Consider the following 23315-nt stretch of genomic DNA (forward strand, 5'->3'; position numbering starts at 1 on the left):
GTGAGCAAGTTAACTAAACACTTTATCACATTAAACTATAACCTTTAGTTTATGCGGAAAAGGAACAAATTACCCATGTCTTTATATGGACTGGAAAATTACTCTTTTGGCCATTTTAATCATGTGAAGATGTGTGTGCTTTGGTTAATGCTACATTAGATTCATGCAACTTGTGTGTCTTGTAAAATAATATTTCAAGTAGACTCAAAATCCTAATCACATTACTAATAAGTGTTGCTAAGTGTTATTATTTTTAGAATTGTATCTATTCAAAATTTAGTCTGATTTCCTATTCGGTTAGAAGTGCCACTGCATTCTTCCAAAGAGTTAAAACTTCTGTATCTCCAGTTATCTACTGATTAATTTAAAGGACAATTTCATACTTTTAAATTGACCCATTGGCCTTTTGGGTATTGAAGCTGATTATGAAGTACTATAGATTACTATAATAGAAATTTAAATCACTTTTAGAAGAAAAATGATCGTGGTGAAATTGATTTCAGTCGTTTAGATTATTTCTAAAATGGTCTTCAGTAAGGATCTCGGCTGTGATAAAACTTAAAAAAATCCCATTCCTTTAATTTGAACTTTCCATCAGACTAGTTTTATGGCAACCAAGTGAACTCCTCAAGTAGTTAACCTCTTTCTTCCCAGCTGGTTAGCTTGGACTGAGCATTTTTACCCAGAGTCGTAGATCCACTGATAGAAAAGATTGGGAGGGATGTGGGCCCAACGTGGACAAATGGGACGAGCTTAGATGGGGCATCTTGTTTGGCATGGACAAGATGAGCTGAAGGGCCTGTTTCTGTGCTGTATGACTCGGAGTGCATAGTATTAATTTTAGTAGGTCCACCACTTGCTCAACTGGAAAGTAGCCCTCGCTATTTAATTCACATTGTCTTCTACAACATAATCTCTGGAATTATTTGTCCCAGGGAGTTGAGAAGGTCAAATTATTTGAACACCAAGTCCAAACAGAGGGATGTAAGGATCCAATCAGACATGGTCGTCTTAATTGGCAGAGCAAGTTACATGCAGTATTCTTCCTTTTTTAATGTTCTAAATTGTGCACAAGTTGGCTGGTTACATTTGTGATTGATTCAAAATTTGTACAAAGTCAAAGTTGGTTCTTGCACATCAAAAGTTCAAGGAACTGCAGGTACTGGAAATCTGAAATAAAAACGGAATAGTCCGTGGGCCAGAGGGGCCTACCATACACCTCCCCTATGATCCTATTTCTTGGGTTGTCATTTTGTTCATTGGTATTTCTTCTGTCAGAAAAATGATGTTCCCACCAAAACTCATTTGGACTATGTTTGTTAACCCCTTATTTCAATCTATGTCAAAATTGTGTTTTTTTCACACTTTGCCCTCTTTCTTGTGGCCCTCTTCCATCATCCTATGTCAACCGGAAAGCAAATCCAGATTTCCGTGTGCAGCACTGGAAGCATGATGATGATGATGGGGATGAAGCATTCAAACAGTGTACAAGAAAATATTTGGCATGGGTGCTTTCCCGGAGAGCGAGTAAACATAGAAACCAGGTGCAGGAGGAGGCCATTCGGACCTTCGAGCCAGCTCCGCCATTCATTGTGATCATGGCTGATCGTCCCCAATCAATAACCCGTGCCTGCCTTCTCCCCATATCCCTTGATTCCACTGGCCCCTCGAGCTCTATCGAGGGGCTAATGATTTGGCCTCCACTGCCCTCTGTGGCAGGGAATTCCACAAATTTACAACTCTCTGGGGGAAATTTTTTTTCTCACCTCAGTCCTAAATGGCCTCCCCTTTATTCTCAGACTGTGGCCCCTGGTTCTGCACTCGCCCCAACATTGGGAACATTTTTCCTGCATCTAGCTTGTCCGGTCCTTATAGAATTTTATATGTCTCTATAAGATACCCCCTCATCCTTCTAAACTCCAGTGAATACAAGCCTAGTCTTTTCAATCTTTCCTCATATGACAGTCCCGCCACCCCAGGGATCAATCCCATGAACCTACGCTGCACTGCCTCAATCACAAGGATGTCCTTCCTCAAATTAGGAGACCAAAACTGTACACAATACTCCAGATGTGGTCTCACCAGAGCCCTATACAACTGCAGAAGAACCTCTTTACTCCGATACTGAAATCCTTGTTATGAAGGGCAACATTCCATTAGCTTTCTTCACTGCCTGTTTTACCTGTTGTAAAGAAGTCTCAACAACACATTGTCTTAACTGTAGCTTTTACCTAACCTAAACCCATAATTGCTATAATAGCTGTACGTTGTCTGCCACCAAAGTGGATACCCTAGAGATATTAGACCCCAGGCAACGAGGGAACATGCAATTCCAGGTCACCCCTAATCCTAACAGTCTTCACAGGTGGTGAGGCCACCATGTTAAAGTCATCCGCAACTAGCTAGTGTTGCTCCTTCCCTCTTCCAAATCATTATAACAGTGACAGTTGCGACCACGTCTCATGCGCTACTTGCGGCACTCTACAATGCCATTCCAGAGCTAAACAAAATCCCCGTTCACTCAGGCTCTTGACTTCCTGCCTGACCAATTTGCTATCCACGTCAACACTCTACCCCCAATGCCATGTGCTCTAATTTTAGTCACCAGTCTCCTGTGAGGGACCTTATCAAAGGTTTTCTGAAAGTCTAGATACAATACATCCACTGGCTCCCCTTTGTTCATATTACTTGTCACATCCTCAAAAAATTCCAGAACATTAGTCAAGCATGATTTTGCTTTCATAAATCCATGCTGACTTGGACTAATCCTTTTGCTGCTATCCAAATGCCCCATTATTACCTATTTAACAATTGACTCCAGCATCTGAACAGCGAGGTCAGGCTACTGCTGAAAGCACGGGACACCGCTTTCAGGTCAGGCCCGTCAAACGGGCCCATCAGCGACTGCACTTCCTGAGGAAACTAAAACAGGCCTCACTCCCCACCAACATCCTCAGGACTTTCTACAGGGGCACGGTGGAGTCTGTACTCACGTGGGAGCGCTTCTGCGAGTCATGCTTTGGTGGTACTGCACCTGGCAGTAGCAGGCTCGAGAACAGAGGGAAGGGATTGCAGCAAGGGTAGGGGGGGGAGCAGAGAGGATTATTGGCGTTGTGCCCTCGAACCAGGGCAGGGTCGCGGGAGCCGCTGTCTGAGATTAAGTAGGGCCACAGGAAGTTGACTTGGACAAACTGCAAACCCCCTCCACGCACACCTGGATCTCTTGCTGCACGCTTGCAGGCACTCAGGAGCTGCTGGTAAAAGTTTCAAAGCCACTGACTACGAGGCTGCTAAACAGCTTCCTACCACAGGCTGCCGGCTCGGATTGGAGGCGAGCAGGGGAGCCTCACGTGTCACTTGACGACGCTGCGGCTGGCACGGACACTTTAGGAACTGGCACTGGCCACTTTGGTCGGCCCCAAACATTTTTGGAATGAGTCGTTTAGGACCAACATTGTGTTTTCCCACCTGATTCGAAACTATTTATTCTGTTCCATCCGTCCAGGGGAGATTTTTTTTAGTGTTATTATGTGTGAAGTGGCTAAATTTGTTGTGTGGGCTCCGCTATTCACTGGCAAACGTCTTTTCATTTTGCACTGTACTTGTTGCTTGGCCATGACTGGGCCAGTTGATTGCCCTGATTGATTGATGCAGAGTGGCCTACGGCCCCAGGCTAACCTGAAGAGGGGCAGACTGAAATAAGCACCTCCATGACTCAGGATTGAGGAGCACTTCTTAACAACACGCCGTCCAGGACGAGCTCATCGCGACGCAGGAAGTATGGGATCCACTGGCCATCAAGGAGGAGCGGCCCTCAACACCACCCACCACATGATGATGTCCTCCAGTTGAGCAGGGTAATCATCTTCTTGGCCGTCGTGGGGACGAGGGACTGCATCAAGGCTGTGCTACCTGCCGAGCACAACCCCTCATTAAGCACCCCATTACAACGTACGACGTGGTACTGAGTGGCGGGCAGAGGCGTAAAGCTGCTCAGCCTGACGGCAGCGTGTAGAGCGCATCCAGAGACCTGTTCTGCGCATTCTGACTGACATCTTCTCTCTGTTGGTTGCCGGAGCAATTGTCCCAAGGATATCACGAGTCACCTGCTCGGGGTGTCAGGGCAAAACAAGGCGGCAGCGCCGAGCCCAGGTGCCTCAACGCGCCCAGTTGTAGTTAGTGACGGACTCGTCAGCGCTTCGAGAGGCCAAACATTTGGCACACGCTCAAAAAAGCTGCCTACCCCCCACACTGGATCCCTATCAGTTTGCCTACCGCAAGAACAGGAGTACGGAGGATGCCATCTCAACAGCAGCATTCACAAACGACTCGGACCGTTCCTCGACAACAGGGACACTTACGTAAGAAGTTGAGCTGTTCATCGATGCACGCGTCTCAGCAGTGGCACACCATGGGCGACCATCACAAATGCTGATCACCACGTCGGAGTACATCCCTGGGCATCGACCCCCCCCAAATACAAGCGGGTACGGGCTTTTCTAACGGCAACGAGACCCCATGTCTGTGAGGAAGACAAGCACAGGGTCTTCAAAACTAAAAGAACACCGGCGTTCAAACAGGGAGGCGCTGGGTCCCACCTCTACTCCCTCTTCACCTATGAGTCTCACACCAACACATGGTCTAACTGTAGCTTTTCATCAAGTGTTCAGATGATACAACGGTGATTGGCTGTACATGGTCAACAATGATGCTAGAGAGAGGCCTACAGGGAGGAGGTCCAGCACTTAGCAGCATGGTGCGCTGACAACAACCTGGCCCTTAACTCCAAGAAGACCAAGGAGCTCATTGTAGACTTCAGGAAGTAAAGAGCACGGCACGCACAGCTATCTCCACATGTAACGGGACGGAGGTGGAACGGTGTTTCTACACTTCAGGTTCCTGGGAGTCAACATCTCCGATGACCTCTACCCTTGGATAATAATCTACCTCTGTTTTTGATCAACCAAAGGCTCATACCCTCCCATCTATCTTATGAGGAGACTGCAGAAGGTGCAATGCATCTCCCAGATCACTCAAACTGTCCACCGCTGCACCTGCAAGAGCATCCTTACCAATTGCATCACAGTATGGTATCCGCAAACTGCTAGTGTCTCCGATTCCCTCTCCAAGGCATTGCAGATATATGGTGAAAAAGTTGCCCCCAACATCCTGGTTCCTTGCTCCATTGAGTCTGTCCACTGCTGCCTTCTGCGGAGGGCGCTCAGCATCACCAAGGACTGCTCTGTCCCCAACCATGGACTTTTTACCCTCCTACCATCCGGGAGGCGCTACAGGTCTCTCCGTTGCCGAACCAGCAGTCAACAGTCTCCTTCCGGGCGGCTATCAAGGTTTACTGAAACAACTAGTACCTCGGTGACTGCCAATCACCTCCCCTTTGACACTTTTACTTTATTTCCTCAAAAATTTGCTATGAACGCTTTCCAGGGAGATGCTAATTGCTTTCATTGTCTCCATGCTGACACTGACAATGACAATTAAAATTGAATCCAAATCTGAATCTGAATCTGATCTGAATCTGAATCTGATCTTCCCACCACCGAAGTCGGGCTAACTGGTCTGTAATCCCCTGTTTTCTCTCTCGCTCCTTTCTTGAAAAGTGGGATAACATTATCTATCCTCCAATCCACAGGAACTAATCCTGAATCTATTGAACATTGGAAAATGATCACCAATGCGTCCACTATTTCTAGAGCCACCTCTCTGAGGACCCTGGGATGCAGTCCATCAGGTCCATGGGATTTATCATCCTTCAGTCCCAATTAGACTACCCAATATTATTTCTCGCCTAATAAAAATTTATTTCAGTTCCTCTACCCCCTTAGATCCTCTGTCCTCCAGTACTTCTGGGAGATTGTTTGTGTCTTCCTTAGTGAAGACAGATCCGAAGTACCTGTTCAATTCTACTGCCATTTCCTTGTTCCCCATAATAATTTCACCCGTGTCTGCCTTCAAGGGACCCACATTTGTCTTTGCTATTCTTTTTCCCTTAACATATCTAAGAAGCTTTTACTGTCCTTCTTTATATTCCTGGCCAGCTTCTCCTCGTACTTCATCTTTTCAGCTCGTCTTGCCCGTTTTGTTTCCTTCTGTTGTCCTGTGAAAGTTTCCCAATCCTCTGGCTTCCAGCTACTCTTTGCTGTGTTATACATCTTTTATATTAGTTTTATTCTATCCCTAACTTCTCTTGTCAGCCACAGTTGTCCCCCTTAGAATCTTTCTTTTTGGAATGAAATGATCCTGCGTCTTCTGGATTATGCCCAGAAATTCCTGCCATTGCTGTTCCACCGTCAATCCTGCTAGGATCCCTTTCCAATCTACCTTGGCCAGATCCTCCCTCATGCCTTTATAGTCCCCTTTGTTCAACTGCATCGCTGACATTTCCGCAGCGGTTCCTTTACCTCTAGTTCTCTTATCAAATCTGGTTTATTGGACAACACTAAATCCAGAATTGCCTTTTCTCTGGTCAGCTCTATTATAAGCTGCTCTAAGAATCCATCTCGGAGGCACTCTACAAACGCTTTCTTGGGGTCCTGAACCAACCTGATTTTCCCAGTCTACCAGCATATTGAAATCCCCCATCACCACAGTGGCATTACCTTTATTACATGCCAATTTTAACTCCTGTTGCAACTTACACCCTACATCTGGGCTATTATTTGGGGGTCTGTAGATAACACTAATTAGTGTCTTCTTGCCTTTGAAATTCCTCAACTCAAACCACATTGACTCTACCTCGTCAGTCCCTATGTTTTCCCTCGCGATGGACTGAATTCCATCCCTCCCCTCCTCTGCCCACCTGCCTGTCCTTTCTATAGGATGTATAACCCTGAATATTAAGCTCTCAGGCCCGATCCTCCTGCAGCCACGTCTCAGTAATCCCCACAATGTCATATCTACCAACCTCTAACAGCCTCAAGGTAGTGAGTAGTGAGAAAGGTCAAGAGCTTCCAGCTTGGGCTGGATTTGTCTCAGCAACAGGTGAGGTGCCTTCAAAGGGTGACCACAATTGACTACTATCCTGTGATCAATCATCCAATCATGGAATTTAGTACAGTTCAAGAGTGTTTACGAGCTTCTGAAGAAGCAAGTCATGAGGTTGGCCAAGAATATGTCATTACAACATTCGACTTGGTTGTCTGCATGAAGGCATCCTCTCGTGTGGAGTCATCCTGCAAAGTACAAGAAGCACATTGTGTTGATTGGCACATTTCATGTCATTTGTGCAAACTTCAAAATGCTTGGAAAGAAAATGGAAGGATCCGGACTTCAGGATGTTCTCCTGGAATCGGGACTCATGTCTACTGGTTCTATGGAAGGTGTTATGACAGGAAAGAACTACGACAGACGTCTGCACTGCCACAAGATTTGGAGAGGCTCCTTCTTGATGTATTCCTGTCAATGGCTAGAAAAGATGCAGTGCTGTCCGGTATACCAGAGGAATCAAAGGGCATCTTTCAAGAGCTAATCCGATCGTCAACAAAGCAAGCACTTGCTCAATTCATGGCCAATGCAGATCCCAACACATTGATGCAGTCGTATGAGAACTTCAAAGCTGATGTTTGAAAAGGATCTCTCGGGAAGACTGCACAATTTTGGTTGTTGAACATGGATTCTGTGTGGATTGCTCTCTCATTGATTAGGCATGTGAAAGAGAACAACTTTCCCTTGTACTTGCACTGCCTGTTTCTTATGCCCGATCTCTTCTTCACCTTTGGTGGTCACAATTACTCCCACTATCTGACCTACCTTGCTGTGTTCTTGGCAAACATCGAAGAATCACATCCCGGTGCCCTGGCTTTCCTCGAAAGAGGTGGCATCAGTGTCGCTAGGTCGTCCATACCAGTAAACCAATGTGCTGTTGACAAATCTATTGAGGAGACGATCATGAAGCATGGCAAATCTCGAGGTGGTAGCAGTAGTGTTGGGCTCTTTGGCATCTTGCAGAATCACAGTACTTATCAGAGATGGGTTCGAATTTCAACAGAAAGGGCACACTTTCTGCAACTCTCAGCCTCGCAGACATGACTTCTGCTACCAATCACGGAAGCAAACACAGAGATCAACAACCAACTGAGATAAAGGAAAAGTGAAGCATGTGTAACGAAAGCCCTTGATGCTGTAAAGAGCTTCCTGAATCCTTTTGACCTGGGTTGTATGTCATTCTTTCTGGTGCACGTGTTCCGGCTGAAGTCGAGAAAGATGTCATACAGGTATTTACCACAGGGAAAGAACAGAAAGAAAAGCTCATCAGAGAGCGACGAGAAAAATACAGCATTCTCTGAACCCATCAAGAATCTGAAACTCAAAACCATGGCAGAAACAAAGAAAAGAGTGAAGTTGAAAACATCTGAACGAGGAGATATTGCTTTTCAACTGATGGTCAAAGCACAAAGTTCTGGCAGTCAACTCAATCTATGGGAGATTATGAAGTACTCTCTGACCCCTGTACCCTACTCCATTGGTACATCGGACAACTTATTTGCAAAGACTGATCAATCCAAAGGCCTACACTACCTATTGAAAGATGTAGACAACTCACAACTCCTGCCAGTAACAAGACATTGATAGTGGAAGATGGAAATGCTGCATTCTACTATCTCAAAGAGATTCCTGCAAACTTCAAAGAGATTGGCATCAAAATCTTCAATGCATTGTCATCTAATGATGTAGTCTTCAGTACCGATATGTACAAACCAGATTCAGTGAAGACAAGTGAACGGACACGACGTGGGTGTGCGGAGAAGAGAATAATCGAAGGAGGAAAGACAAAAAAACCAAGAGATTGGAAGCAGTTCTTGACCAATGATGAGAACAAGAAACAGCTCATTGAACTTCTTCTTAATGTGTGGAGAGAGCATGACATGGCAAAGAGGCTACATGGATGGAAGGTGGTCTTCATTAAGGAAGGAGAGACCGCACTTCTTACTTCTCAGAATGGGAAAGAGACACTGCAGTCTGAGATTCAGTCCCTGAAGTCAAACAAAGAAGAAACAGACTCGCGAGTCATCCTATAGAGCAACTATGGCAAAGAGCAAGTATATGACCACGTACAAGTCAAAAGCCCAGACAGCGATATCTTTTTCATATTGCTTCACAATGCAAACAGCATTCAAGACACCACAGTTCTTTGACACAGGGAGAGGCAACAGGCAAAGGCTAATAGATGTCACTCATTTTGCAAAGCAGTCCTCAGAATACTGCTCAGCATTACTTGGACTGCACGCGGTCTCAGGCTTTGACTCAACAAGTGCCTTCAAAGGAATCGGCAAAGTCAAGCCAATCAAACTGATGCAACAGCGTAACAAATTTGTGAAACCACTGAGAGCTTGGTGATTTTCATAGAGTTGAAAATGATATGGTCCTAATTTAGTGGATTTTTTAAATGTATCTTTAATAAGAAACACTCAATTGCAAGTACCAAATTCACAGACCCCAAGAAAGAGGGCAAATTGTGAAAAAAAACAGTTTTGACATATATTGAAATAAGGGTTAAAAAAAACATAGTCCAAATGTTTTTTTCTAGGGAACATCATTTTTCAAACAGAAGAAATACCAATGAACAAAATGACACCCAAGAAGCAGGATCATAGGGGAGGTGCACGGTAGGCCCCTCTGGCCCACGGACTATAATGCTAGAAACACAAGGAACTACAGATTTTGGAATTGTGTGTAGAAGCAGTGCTAGAGTAACTAAGCAGGCTAGGCGTCATCTATAGAACATGGATAAGCAAAATTTCATGGAAGACATGGATAGCCCAGAAAAGTCCTGACCTGAAACCTCAATAATCCATGTCTTATCAATGATGCTGCGTGACCTGCTGAGTTTCTACAGCACTTTGTGCCTAATGCCCGAAATAATCGGGAAGCCAAATTGTGTTGTGGAACAAGAAACACTTAACATTTTGCATTGAAAATCCCTGGGTTTTAGGCTGTGCCTCTGTTCAATATCCTTGATTCGTGCATGTGGTTTCATTTAATGGTCTCTCCAACAAGGTAATATCAAAGCTTTTAATGGTAATATGTTTTTTTTTTAAAGGCATAATTATCAAGATCAATAGTTTGGGAAAAATATGTAGGCTTTAAGGAACATGCAATAGGCAGAGTTTTGATTAGGCAGTTAGTTTAGAGCCAAGCTATCTTTGTAATCCAGTACTCCGATGGGAGGAATACTAGTTTGAATCTGCATATTTTGAACCAAATTTAAATGTTAGTTTATTATAGTCTAAGTTCTAGGACTATTTAAAAAAAAAAGAAATCATCGTCCTGAATTCTGAGTACACCTTGAGCTGTGTGGACTCATCCAGATTGCAAACTCAATGTGCCTGCTGCCTTTTCACATGTGGTAAAATAACACGGTGCCTGTGGGAGGCGGTCCTGGGTGTTATATGAATTTCTATGTTCGGCCACAGATGTATTGAAACTTACCCCATTCATTTAGTAGCAGCTCTTGGTAGCCCTGCAAAAACCCAGTTCTCTCTTGGCATCATGTTTTAATCATATTTCAACTTTTAATTTGTATCATTGGCCCCTGGTGGCATGGAGGTAAAATCAGAAGCATTTTGTGAGTTCTGTGTTTCACAAAATAGACTTTGTTATTGAATTAATTGTCATTAGATGTGTTGGTTTTTATTAATTGAAGTTCCTGTCTGGAACATTTAGTGCAGCGCAGCACATAGTTACCATTTTTTTAATACTTTGAAATTATATATGTGACATTAAAATATAAAATTATATGTAACAGACCTTGAAACACCTTGTTTGTTTGGCACCCTGCATCTTTCTGCCCAAATTTGATCGTCTTTCAAGAAATATAAGTTACCGTAGTTTACCCTTCCACCCTATCTTTTATACCTGACCTCCAATTAACATAGTGACACAATTTAAGCTAATAATGTACCATCATTGATGTGACTGATTTATAGAAGTCAGTTACTGGTCTGCATCATGTTTTGGCCAAAGACATTCCACACATTCTTTAGGAGTTGATCGTTTTGTAAATTGATTGTTTTAATTGAATTATTTGGCTTCTTTATATTTGAAGAAATGCCACTGTCATTGTAATAAATGAAATAACATTTGGCAATTTTGAAGTTGCCTGTATTTCTTGTATCTGGGTTTTTACCCTATTACTTCAGTTATAAACTATATTTTAATCCAATTAAAATTGTCCCTCCCCTCAGCTCCTTCCCGACGCGGTGACCTGGAAATCCTGGGATATTGCATGTTACAGTGGCTTAGTGGGCGATTGCCCTGGGACGACAATCTAAAGGATGCAAACTATGTCAGAGATGAAAAACTGAAGTAAGAAAATGGATACATGCCATCTTAAGCTTCATTGCATAGTCTGGCTGAAACTCTGCCCTGTCCCTCACCTTTTCAATGCTAATGGAACTGCTGTCTACTAACTGGCCTGAATCAAGCTATCTGATCATTGTTATGGTCTGTTTACCCATGTCTCATTTTGAATAATGCCAGGCCATTAGTGGGTAAATTTGATGTTTTAACATTTTCAATATATTTCACATCTAACAGACAACCTTGCCCTCTATTGAAAGAGCATTAGCCTAAATAATGTACTCGAGTTCCTTATGTGACAAATTTACATATTCCTGATTTAGAAATGAAATTCAGATTCAGACCCAAGTCGGGTAAGCATGCTAGTCATATTGTTTTAATGTAAAATATTCTAGCAAAATAGTATATATGCAGTTTTGCTGCCTCCTTGAAGCAGTTCATAAATTCACATGCTAGCGAGGATACGAATTGGAAGGATAGATCGTAAATACATGGTTAAAGGAATGATACAAACGAGGGGGATTTAGATTTTCTTGATAATTTGAGTTATTTGTGTGGAATATGTGACCTGTACATGTTGAACGCACTGCACCTGAACCAGAACTGATTCAATATCCTTGGGTTTTTTGGAGCCAAAGTGTCCATGACAACAAGTGGAGATCTTCATATGAAGCCAAGTGGATTAATTAAAAGACAAACAAAAGTAGATAGCAGCCAAAAATTGTGGAGCCGGCATGTGTAATATTTGCAAAAAATACTTTTACACTGCAGTTGTATGTGTAACAAAGCATCCTTGAACCATTGGAGTCTACTTAAACTCCAAAATGCCAGTGGGAGATGAGGAACTATCCATGCACGATAACACGACTGAGCCATGCATAGGGTAGATAGCTGGAGTAACTCAGCAGGATAGGCAGCATCCCCGGAGAGAAGGAATGGGTGATGTTTCAGGTTGAGACCGTTCTTCACGTCACCCATTCCTTCTCTCCAAAGGTGAAACCAGCATCTGCAGTTCTTTACACATTTCTCCTGTTAGATGTCGATGACCAGAAGGCACACATTTAAGGCAATGGGTCAGAGTTTTGAATGTAATCTGAGGAAGGTTTTTTTCACCCAAAGGTCTAAATAATGAATACTTTGCCTGAGGGGGTGATGGAGGAAAAGATCCTCACAGCATTTAAATGATCACTTTAATTGCCATGGCACCCAAAGCTGTTGTGTTAACACTCTAGAATGTAATGGGAGAAATGAGGACCAGCATTTGCACAAATGGGCCAACTGTTCCGTTTTGCACTACTTTTCTCTTAGTTTGAAAATGGAGACATTTTATGTTTGTGTGATTCTGGATCCAAATGTTTGGAAGGGAATGTTTGCTCAGTTATTGATTGCAAGGAGCCATTGTTATTGTGGTTGAGACTGAAAATGTATTAGGGTACAGAAGGTTGCTCCTTGAAATAAAAATGCAAGACTTGGTGATGGATTGGGAAAGTGCTCTTGATTTTGGTTTATAAAATCCCAGATATTGCCCGAGTATGGTTTGACAAATGTTGCAGGTGTAACGACTTGGGTTTCTTGCGAGACTGAGATAGAAGGTGGAAAGTACATGAGTTGCACCTCACCTCAATATGACCATTATTGTTGCAGGTTGGGGAAGATTTAAACTGGCTTGACTAGTTAAGGAAGTAGAGTATACGTTCATTATGGAGAAGAGTACAGATAGAAATGAAAGATGGACGATTAGAGAGTTTGGAAGACTAAGCTGCCAAAAGTTTGGAAAATAGACACGTATGAGTCATTCTGCTTCATGGTATGTACCTAAATGCAAGAAGGTTGAGGTGGAAGCATTGTTTATGAAGGGTCAGGATCAGTAACTTAGCATTACTATTGTATTGTATTGTATATCTTTATTGTCATTTCAGGGATCACGAACAAGAAAGATGGAATAAGAAATACAGCTGTGTAAAGGGGTGATGTTAGAAGGATCATCCACCAATGAAACCATATGGCTTTAACTAAATAACATAAACAGGCCATCTCATTGTTCATGGATAGATGTGAACCAGTCAGTGTCATGAATCTGGGCTTTCACTAGACTTCAAGTACTTGCGCAAGAGGTTATTTTTATGCAATTAAAATGTAATGAAGGCTATAACATGAGATGGAAGTAGCATGCAGTCACAGAGAGCACTGGCTGGAAAGCAGGAAACTGCCAAATGTTTACACCCTTTTTGTTTTTGATTTCAGATTTCCAACATTGCAATATTTTTCATTTGTCACCACCCACCAAATTTGTTTACTGAACATGAATGGCAAGACATATGGAAAATATCCTACATCTAAATGGTGTATATGCTTTCAGAAATATTATTTAAAATAGAGATCTTCCATGTATTTGAGTTCCCAAATTGATACTTTGCATTTGACCTTTGTTCTCTGCAGAATGACAGCAATTTTAAATCTTTCTGGATCTGTTTTATGTGTTGCAGATTCAGACAAAACCTTCCAAGCTTGATGGAGCAATGTTTCCCTAGCAAAAGTAAATCAGGTGGGTAATTCTAAATTACAACGTGTGATTTCCTATTTGTTTCTTGCAAACAGATAAAAAAAGATTGGGGAAATGGATAAGGAGATGATGATTGGCTCAATTTAATTAAACTCCCAATTTAATTTATGTCTTAAAGTTGATTCCAGAACTATCTTTTTGCAATTTAGCAAATTGTTGCATTTGGGTAAGGGTTGATGCTCAATGTAAATAGTAAAAACTTTTTAGGAGTGGTGCAGCTGATAGTGCTGCTGCATTACCGCCAGAGACCTGGGTTCGATCCCCACCTTGGGAGCTGTCTGTTTGGAGTATCCTCGGATGCTCCAGTTTCCTCCTGTAGGGAGTGGATGAGAAAGTGGTACAACATAGAACTAATATGACCAGGTAATCAATGGTTAATGTGGATCTGGTCGGCTGAGAAGGCTGTATCTCCAAATTAAACTCGAGTGCTATATATATTGTAGTTACTGAACATCTTTATCACTTTTTCTACATATTAGAATACAACTATATCTTAGTTTTCCACATTGTGTTGGGCCAAGGGAATGAAAAACAACACACTTTCATATCTTGATCTAGGTTGAATTGTGACCTTTGTTGTTGCACTTGTGTTACATCTATCTCTCGCTCTCTCCCTCTCTTGGTTCTATACGTTGCTATTTTTGTACCTATATTTGCGCAAAAACGCTACACGATAGCGTTACAATTTTTTGGCCCACCTCACCATTGTCCTGTGATGTAAATGAATCGAGTTTCCTTCGCATTGATGGTATATATTACAAGTCATTGACATTTTAAACTTTACAAAAAACACTTTTTTAAAAAAAAACAAAAAAAAAAAAAAAACCTCTCTTCCACTTGCCCTATCTGTCAACATTCCACCTCACAATGACGTCACAATGGAATTCCAAATTTCATTTACATTAAAAAAACATTTGCGATTTTCATTGTGGGGAGTTGGGATAGGGGGCAGGTTTCATTTAAAACAAAACATCGCAATTTTCATTGTGGGGAGGGTGGGATAGGGTTGAGGTTTAATAAAAAAAAAAAACACAATTTTCATTGTGGGGGGTGGGATAGCGGGGAGGTGAGTAGGGGGATAGAGGGAGAGGAAGGGTGTAGGGAGGGAGGGGTAAGTGGGGGAGATGAGTCGGGGGGGGGAATAGAGGGGGGATTGGTGAAGGTAGGGAGTGGGGGATAGAGGGAGAGGAGGGCAGTGGGAGGTGAGGAGGGAGAGAGTATGGGATAGAGAGGGAGGAGGGCAGTGTGGAGGAGGTGAGGAGGGAGGGAGAGGTGAGATAGGGGCTGGGGAGGAGGAGGATTGAGGGAGAGAACGAATTATGGAGGGAGGGAGTGATTGAGGGTAGGGGGGAGAGGGGATAGAAGAGGGAGGGTGAAGAGGAAGGGAGGGAGTGCTGGGGATAAGGGGGAATGGAGGAGGATAGGGGTAGGAAGAGGGATGGCAGGGAAATGGAGGAGGGGAGGGAGGGGGTGACGGGAGGAAGCAGAGGAGGGTTGGAGAGTAGGAAGAGGGAGGATAATGGAGGAGGGGAATAGGGGACTGAAGAGGGAGAGTGAGATGCGTTCACATTGATCGTATATTTTACGTTATTGCCATTTTAAACTTTAAAACGTCTGGGCATTTAGTGGTTAAGGGTGAGTGGTGGAATATTGCATTGGAGGAACGGATCCAATGGGTCCGCTCTTGGTCTAGTTTAACTATAAATCTCGGAAGGCTTAATATTTCTGATAATTTTCAATGGCTGCCCTGCAGTAGCAGGTTAGATGGCACTGCATCCACTCAGTCATTGGTATCTTTGCACGTGCCATATGGAAGCGGCCTACAGAAGGGAAAAAAATTAATTTAGTATTCATATATTCAGATTGCATAATTGTTTCTGTTATAAAATGGACTACAGTGACTGGTGGAGGGCAAGTTTGAGAGGAGACCTTCACTGGTTTCCATTAATACAGACTGAGGGGGAAAGATACATTCTCCGAATCCATTTTTTTTTGTCTTTGACCACTGTTGCCAGGAAACTTTTGTACATAGAAAATGCTGGATGGTACGAAAGAAACAAAGTTGGCACAGCAGCCCAATGATTTTTTAATCACAACTGACATTTTTCTGGCATTTCTTTATTACAGTTGAGTTAACAAAATATTTTGAAGATGTCATATCGCTTGGTTACAAAGATAGACCTCGGTATCAGAGGCTAAGAGAAATCTTCAAGCAAGCACTTAAATCGATTGGCTGTGTAGATGATGGTATTCTGGTTTTGGGACCATCATTCAATGGTGACGCTCCAACAACATCCAAGGCACAGGTACAATTTAATTTCTCGCCCTAACTTCCATTTCCCAACCTGATATAGGAAAGAAATATGTAAAGAATGATTGCGGGAAATCAGATTTTTTTTTTTGTAATGTAGATTATGGGAAGCAATAATAGAAGCTTTTTAAAATGATGAAAGTAAAGGAAAGGGGAGATGAGATTGTTTCCAGCAGTGGTGAGGTTAGGATTATAGCACCATGTACAAGAATGTAAAAGGTATATCCAGTATTTTAATTAATTCCCTCTGTTTGTTATTGAAGAAAAAAACTTTCTCAGCAAATGAGTGAGTGGGGTGATTTAGTAGAAACAACGAGCTGCAGTAGCTGGTTAATACACAAATGAACATAGTGCTGGGGAAACTTAACCGGTCAGGCAGCATTTAAAGGTGGATCTTGACCAGAAACGTTACCTGTTCATGTTCTTCAGAAAACTGCGTGACCTGAGCTACTCCAGCACTTTGTGTACTTTTAGGATCTTTTAGTGGTTTTTCTAACTTTTTGACTGTTTGTAATTGTCTTCCATTTATCCATAGTGTTTTTGAAACCATTTTATTTTCTCCCATTTTGCAATACTGAGATATTGTTTGGCTTTAAGTTGATCCAATCCATTGAAAACAATTTGAAGGCAACATGGAATGGTGGCCTCTGATTACTTTGCTTTTGGAGTTCACCTGTAATGACAACTAATTCTCCAACTGGGATTTCCAGAATAAATACCTCATCAAAAGACCAAGTTCCAGCTTTTTACAGTGGAAATGAATCAAATTGATCCTTCTGTTATCTTGGCGAAAGAGCTCTTCTTTTGGCCATTGTAAACAAATTAGACATTGTATACTAAAAGAGAAGTAAAACTGTCAGCAAAAAGCAGTGTATTTTTTTTTTATCAACTTGTTAGTGATTTGAAATCTTGTATTATTGTTCAGCCAGGTCACTTTCAGTGACACCACAGATGGTGTGTTGATGTTAAACGGGGCATTGTCAGTTGCAGAAATGATACAGTTAAAGTGCATGTTGAAGAAGAATTTCTCGTATATCTTTATGGCCCTTGTCCACACAGGTCTATATGGTCGTTCCACTTCCCCATTCTTTTCCCATACACCTGAAAATTATTTACCTGCAGAAAAAAATAGCCTCGGTTGACTGTTTCCACCATCCTTGTAAATAAAAAAATGATAAAGTTGTATTTTATTTATAAAGATTATAACAATTCACTGCAAATTCAGAAGAGTATTTCCTCACGTTCTGTTTATATATATTCCGTGTAAACTCTTCTAAATAGTAAAATGTCAAGATGAGTCATCAGTTCTAAAGACCTGTGAACCTTTCCATCAATATTAAAATCAGCCAGCCCAATTTTGTCTGCCTGTGAAATGGACATTAAAAACTCCCATCACATTATTTCGGAAAGAAGCCCTGTTAAAAAGATTATCTGGTCATTATCACTTTGATGTTTCTGGAAAACTTACCACTTTTGACTATTCTCAAGTGGAGTTAACAATCTGCAACCTGTTTTATAAACATCTGAAGTCTCCTTTATCAGCCAATTTAAAAAAAAAAAATGGTTTTAGTCCCACACAACTAGTGCAAAAGAAAATCAACTTAAGTGTCTTTTTCTGAAATATTTCCAGTGACTTCTGCTGAAACGTACATTGGATGGTGTGTCATTGGTATGTTTGACCTGTCTTCTGCTTATAACTAATCTGTCAACACTCACTATCTTGGATCAAACTGATAGATGACCATTTGGGTGAGGTGCAGAGAGCTGTTGACACTTCACAACAATGTCACTGGTTTCAGGAGAATGAAGGGAGCATAACTGAAGAAAACTATTAAGATAAAATGAGACTTTTCAAAGTGGTGTGAAATCCTGATTAAAGGTTTACCTCTTGAGATTGTAGTTTTGAATCCAGGACTGGATTATGACAGTAATTGTTCTGAAGTAGAACAGAGCGATCGATTAAATAGTGCTTTGAAATTTTTATAACTCTGACCTGCTACCTCATGATTTAGACATATGATAATGTCAGCACTTGAATGCTACTCATCAGTGCTGCAGACAGGCAGGGGAGGGTGTATCTCATGCACTTAATCAGTGTAGTTTACATATGGAACTTGCCGCTTAGGATCTGCCCTGTGCCAGCTGAGGGTTATGTGCCCACTGCAGTTATTGTGTGTAATTATCAAACCAATCTGTTCAGCGCAGCAGGGTTTAGATGGTAATGATGAAGGAAAAAGATGCACACTACTCATTGGTAGCTGAGAATTGTAGCTGTTGATTTATTACTGTGCATCCAAAAGAAAACTCTTAGCAACCTGCTGTTACGTTTTCAATGTAAAACAAGCCATTGCTGCGATGAGCCATTGTGGCCTGTTGATTACATCTAGCAGCTATTGGCCAAGGTGGTTGTGTACAAAGCAGTGCCATAAGCCTTCAGGGTGGTGGGGGTGGGGGGGGGGGGGGGGGGGGGGGGGGGGGGGATAGGCCAGGTTTCACTAATGGCCGCACATCTTATTTTTCCCCAGAGCACTTGGAAAGTGTGTTGCGTCATTAGAAATGAAACGTGGTATTAAGCAGCAATCAGCATGCAAAAATAAATGCGGTGATTAGACCCTAAGCCAATTGTTGCTAATCATTTTCAAAAAATTGTTCCGAGTTATTATGAAATAAAATATACAGCATGCCCTGAAGAGTATCCAAGGTTTCAAATGAGAACTGAGAAATCTCAAAAATTGGTTGAAACAAGGAGGAAAATTAGCAGTATCCTTGTCTTGGGCCAGATAATACCAACGGTGTTCTGCATTGATTCCTTGACTAAGCTTGCCATTTGGCTATGACAAAACAATTAGCTCAACAAAGATCTGCCATAGGATTTCACTAACTGCAGTTTAAATCTCAATTTTATCCCCTCTATTGTCTGCTTATCTAGGCTGCTGTCCAAAGCTGTTAAAGTAAATATGTTTAAAGTCGTGGATTTGTACTTGTATCTGCTTCTATAGTGCAATTATTCTAATGCCTAAGAAGATTTTATTCGTGGAAACATTTCGAATGTGCATTCGTATGTTTATTATTTTATAATAAGGGTTTGTCAGCAAATTAAACTCTAGTCTGGGCTGTTTCTACAAGCATTGACGTAGCTTTACATGTGAATTTTGCATATTATGGTTCCTATGGTATTTATCTTTTAAAATGAGCTGTAATTATTATCTTGTAGGCAGTTACTAAATATTTGTTGATTACTTGGACTTCATTGCTGAACATTTTGGCTTGAAGTAAATTATAAAAGCTGTATGAATTTAGATTTTATATAAATTATATTCTGTATCTCCGAGACGCATTCATTATGTTAGTTTTCCAGCAGTGGTGATTAAATCACATTTTGATGATATACTTGAGGCTGGATTATTCTGAATGTAGTACCATTAAATATACAAAATAGCATGAAGTGTTTCACAGAGGTGCATTACATAAAAATTGACATTGAATGAGTTGAAAAAAAGGCAAGACTAGGCAGTGGCTTGGTTGATTTGATGTTCTAAGGTTTGTATTGGGTGGGAAAGGGTGCAGAAAAGATTCACCAGGAAAGGTTGGCTGGACATGTGGACTTGAGTGATAGGGATAGGCTGGGTGTTTTTCATTTGGAACGTAAAAAGCTGAGGGGCAAATTTATTGAAGTACACAAAATCATGAGGTCATTGATAATGTGAATGTTCCTCGGGGTTTATTTTCCCTCCCTAGATTAAAAGATTCTAAGACTTGAGGGACAAGTTTACGGTGAGAGGCGAGAGATTAGGAGGGACCTTTTCACTCTAAGGATAGTCTAGATCTGGAATGAGCTGCCAATGGAAGCTACAGAAGTGGATACAATTACAACTTTTAAAAGACATGTGGTTTTGAAGAGTTCAGCGAGCTACGGGCCAAATGCAGGCAAATGGGATCATCTCAGAATGACAACTTGGTCGGCATTGATAAATTGGGCTGTAGGGCCTGTTTCCATGCTGTGTAACTAACTGTCGAATATTTCGAATTGCCCTTGTGAAGAAGGAAATGCAGAAGCCAATTTGTTTTTTTTTGTCTCAAAACACCAAAAATGAGTCCATGATCTTACTAAAACAAAGTAACTGGTTTTATAAATCTAAAATCAAGAATTTACTGGAAAGAGACATCGGGTCATACGGATTAAGGCTTTATTTGGTATTCTTTCATCAGATTGTTTATCAGAATACAAGTAGACAATTCAAGTTCTTGAAAGTGCCTGTTGCTGTTTAAGGCTTTGGGCTGTGTTTTATCCTTAGTTTCCACTGCTTCAAGGAGATTCCAGCACCAGTAACATCATCACCTCCCCTTTCAGCTACTCAGAGACAATTCCTTGTGATTCCCTGAGGTGCTCTGCTATATTCAGACTCTTGAACAAACCTCTCATACTAGGGATAAATTCCTAATCTTCTAATCTACCCATTGTGATTTGCAGTTTCTCTGAGGTGCTAACCTGCACTTTGTGTATTTTTTCTTTTATGTACTTGTATGGCATAACTCTGGGTAGCACATAAAACAAACCTGTATTTCAGTACACACAATACCTAGGGATGAACTGCAATGACAAACAAACATATATGTTGCTGGATCAGTGCACAACCTTTTATCCGACAGCCTTCTTCGTAATTTGGAATTTGTCGGTCTTCGGACGGAACGGAAATTTTTTAGCGTATCTACCTCATTGCCTTGATCCCGGCAGTTCCTCGGTCGCGAGTTTCAGTCTTAAATGGAGTTTTTTTGCAGAATAAATGTGTATGAAATGCAGTGTGTGTTGAATGAATTCCTTTGCACTCATGTCACCCTAGCGGGGCTACATGCCCTAAGGCGGCCTAAGGCGACATTTTCACACTCTTATATCCGTGAGCGCAGCTCTCTGGTTTTTCTTTCATTTGCAGTTTCTCTGTAGCTGCACCACCATAACCTGCACTTTGTGTATTTTTTCTTTTGCATCACCTGATGTACTTGTAGCGGGCATAATTTGCATCCGGGTAGCACATATAAAACAAAGTTTTTCCAGGACCGACCCGAGGTTCCGCTGTCACCTCTGCGGGCCACCCTCGGTGAACACACAATAATGGGATTCCTATCTAGCAATGTACCCTCACTTTTTATGAATAGGGATTTAGTTCCCCTCGTCGAGGACCGAGAGGTTCCGCTGTCACCTCTGCGGGCCGCCCTCGGTGACGTCCTGTCTCCCTGTCCCTGGGATAGCAGGGGGCGATCAAACAGCACAATACCCCCCTCCCCCACCCCCAACGCCAGACGAATCCGCTCCCCGATGGGCCGCTACGGAGACAAGTGGCAGTTCGCCCTCAGCCCGAGCTGCGTCACCCCAAGAACAAGACGCACCTTGCACACCAGCAGCAGCTTTTCCTCTGGAGTTGGAACGGGGCTGGGCTGGAGTTGCTGATCTGGGATCTCCGTGCTTGCAGTGGGCCTGGGGGGTCCCGATGAGAGGGCGCAGCTCGGGCTGTGGGCGAACTGCCACTTGTCGCCGTAGTGGCCCATCGGGGAGATGGTGGTCCCGATGTCTCCCGCTAGTTTGCAGTTTTCCTCTGGAGTTGGAAGGCTGGCTGTGGGTCTCTGGGATCTCCAACTTGCAAAGGTGGGCGTCGGTGTCCCCCTGAACCTGGCATTGCCGACGTGAAGAAGTGTCAGTTATCAATGGGCGGGGTTCTGGAGAGGGGAGGGAAGGGGTCACACACATGGCCGGGGAGCAGAGGGGTGTAGGTGGAAACTACCTGACCTGCTGAGTAATTCCGGCACGTTCCCTCTGTCCTCGTTTTCGACCGTGGGAACTTTTAAACTCCGGGCAGACAGCAGCATATTGTCAATTATTAACTTCTCTTTTATGTCAATACCACCGGATACTTCGGTGAACGTTTTCAAGGACCTTTTTTCAAGGACTGAAAAAATGTCGCTATTCGGAGGTTTTCGTTATTTGGATCTTCGGATAAAAGGTTGTGCACCTGTAGAACATAGATAGGTCATGTTTTGGTTTGAAGGAGGGTCTGGAGATCCAACGAAAGGTCCCAACCTGAAATGTCAGTTATCAATGTTCTCCAGGGACTACCTGACCTGCTGAGTAATTCCAGCACTGTCCTTTTTAATAATAAACCTATAATAAGTCAATACCAATACTTGTAATATTGGCTCAGTTTTACTGCCTTTATTAGCACAATTGGGCCTGAATTACAGTTCTGCATCTTGAAATCTGTACGTTCCTTTGTGTTTTCACTCTGTTGGTGATATGTTCAGATTCTCTTTCATCAACGGTGATCTAATGCTTTTCCAATAGTCAAGTGTTTATTTGTCATATGTACCAGCAATGGAACAATGAAATTCTTGAAGTAGCATAACAGGCCTGCAAACATAATACACATGGATGTTACATAAATAAAAATTCAATAAATGAATGACCCCAATACTAATGCAAACTCTCCCCCCCCCCCCAATGTGTTTTGTGAAACTAAAGTCAGTCTCATAGTTCATAGTTGAGGTTGGTGTTGTGGAATGTTCCTTGCAGAAGCCTGGCTTTGTCCTATCCACCCTCTGCAATTTAAATCTAAATTATTTTCTCTTTTTCAGTTCTGACCAAGGATAATTGGTCAGAAAAGTTATCATTGTTTCTCTTTTCACATATGTTACCTGACCTGAGTGTTTCCATTTTTTTGTTTTTCTTCCTGGTTTCCAGCATTTTTTGTTTAGGCTACCCAATCATAAATATTCAGTTCATTCCTGCTGTTTATGCATTTTGGTGCTAAGAATATTTAGATTTTCTAACGGCATATTCATTTTGTTTTCTTTTTACTCTTTTCACTGCAATTTCTTTTGCTGGTATATCAAAATTCATCAAAACTGTCACCGCAGGCAGACATTTGTTTTAAGTTGACAAGCATTTAATAAAAAGCCATAATGTAGCTGATTGCAATTAAATCATATTACTGTGAGGATTTTTTTTAATTTTATAGTCGTTCATCTTAGGAGGCTATGGTATGCGTCTAAAGCTCTTAAACTGGTGCAACTTTATGACCCAGATTTTGATGATGCCGGCATTGCTGTTGGTGTTCACTGTTGAACAGTCTTTTC

General features: G+C 42.1%; 1 protein-coding gene across 3 annotated transcripts in view; it reads left to right on the plus strand.

Annotated features, from left to right (window-relative positions):
* The window catches only part of vrk1 (VRK serine/threonine kinase 1), an 83607-nt gene that overhangs the window by 55220 nt on the left and 5072 nt on the right, over positions 1-23315 (plus strand). For all 3 annotated transcript variants that reach the window (XM_055640096.1, XM_055640094.1, XM_055640095.1), the window contains 3 exons: positions 11202-11322; positions 13803-13861; positions 16007-16185. In XM_055640096.1, the coding sequence (XP_055496071.1) occupies positions 11202-11322; positions 13803-13861; positions 16007-16185 (359 nt within the window). The remainder of the gene's footprint in view (positions 1-11201; positions 11323-13802; positions 13862-16006; positions 16186-23315) is intronic.

Source organism: Leucoraja erinacea, chromosome 9, assembly GCF_028641065.1.
Source record: "Leucoraja erinacea ecotype New England chromosome 9, Leri_hhj_1, whole genome shotgun sequence".
NCBI classification, from domain to species: Eukaryota; Metazoa; Chordata; class Chondrichthyes; order Rajiformes; family Rajidae; genus Leucoraja; species Leucoraja erinaceus.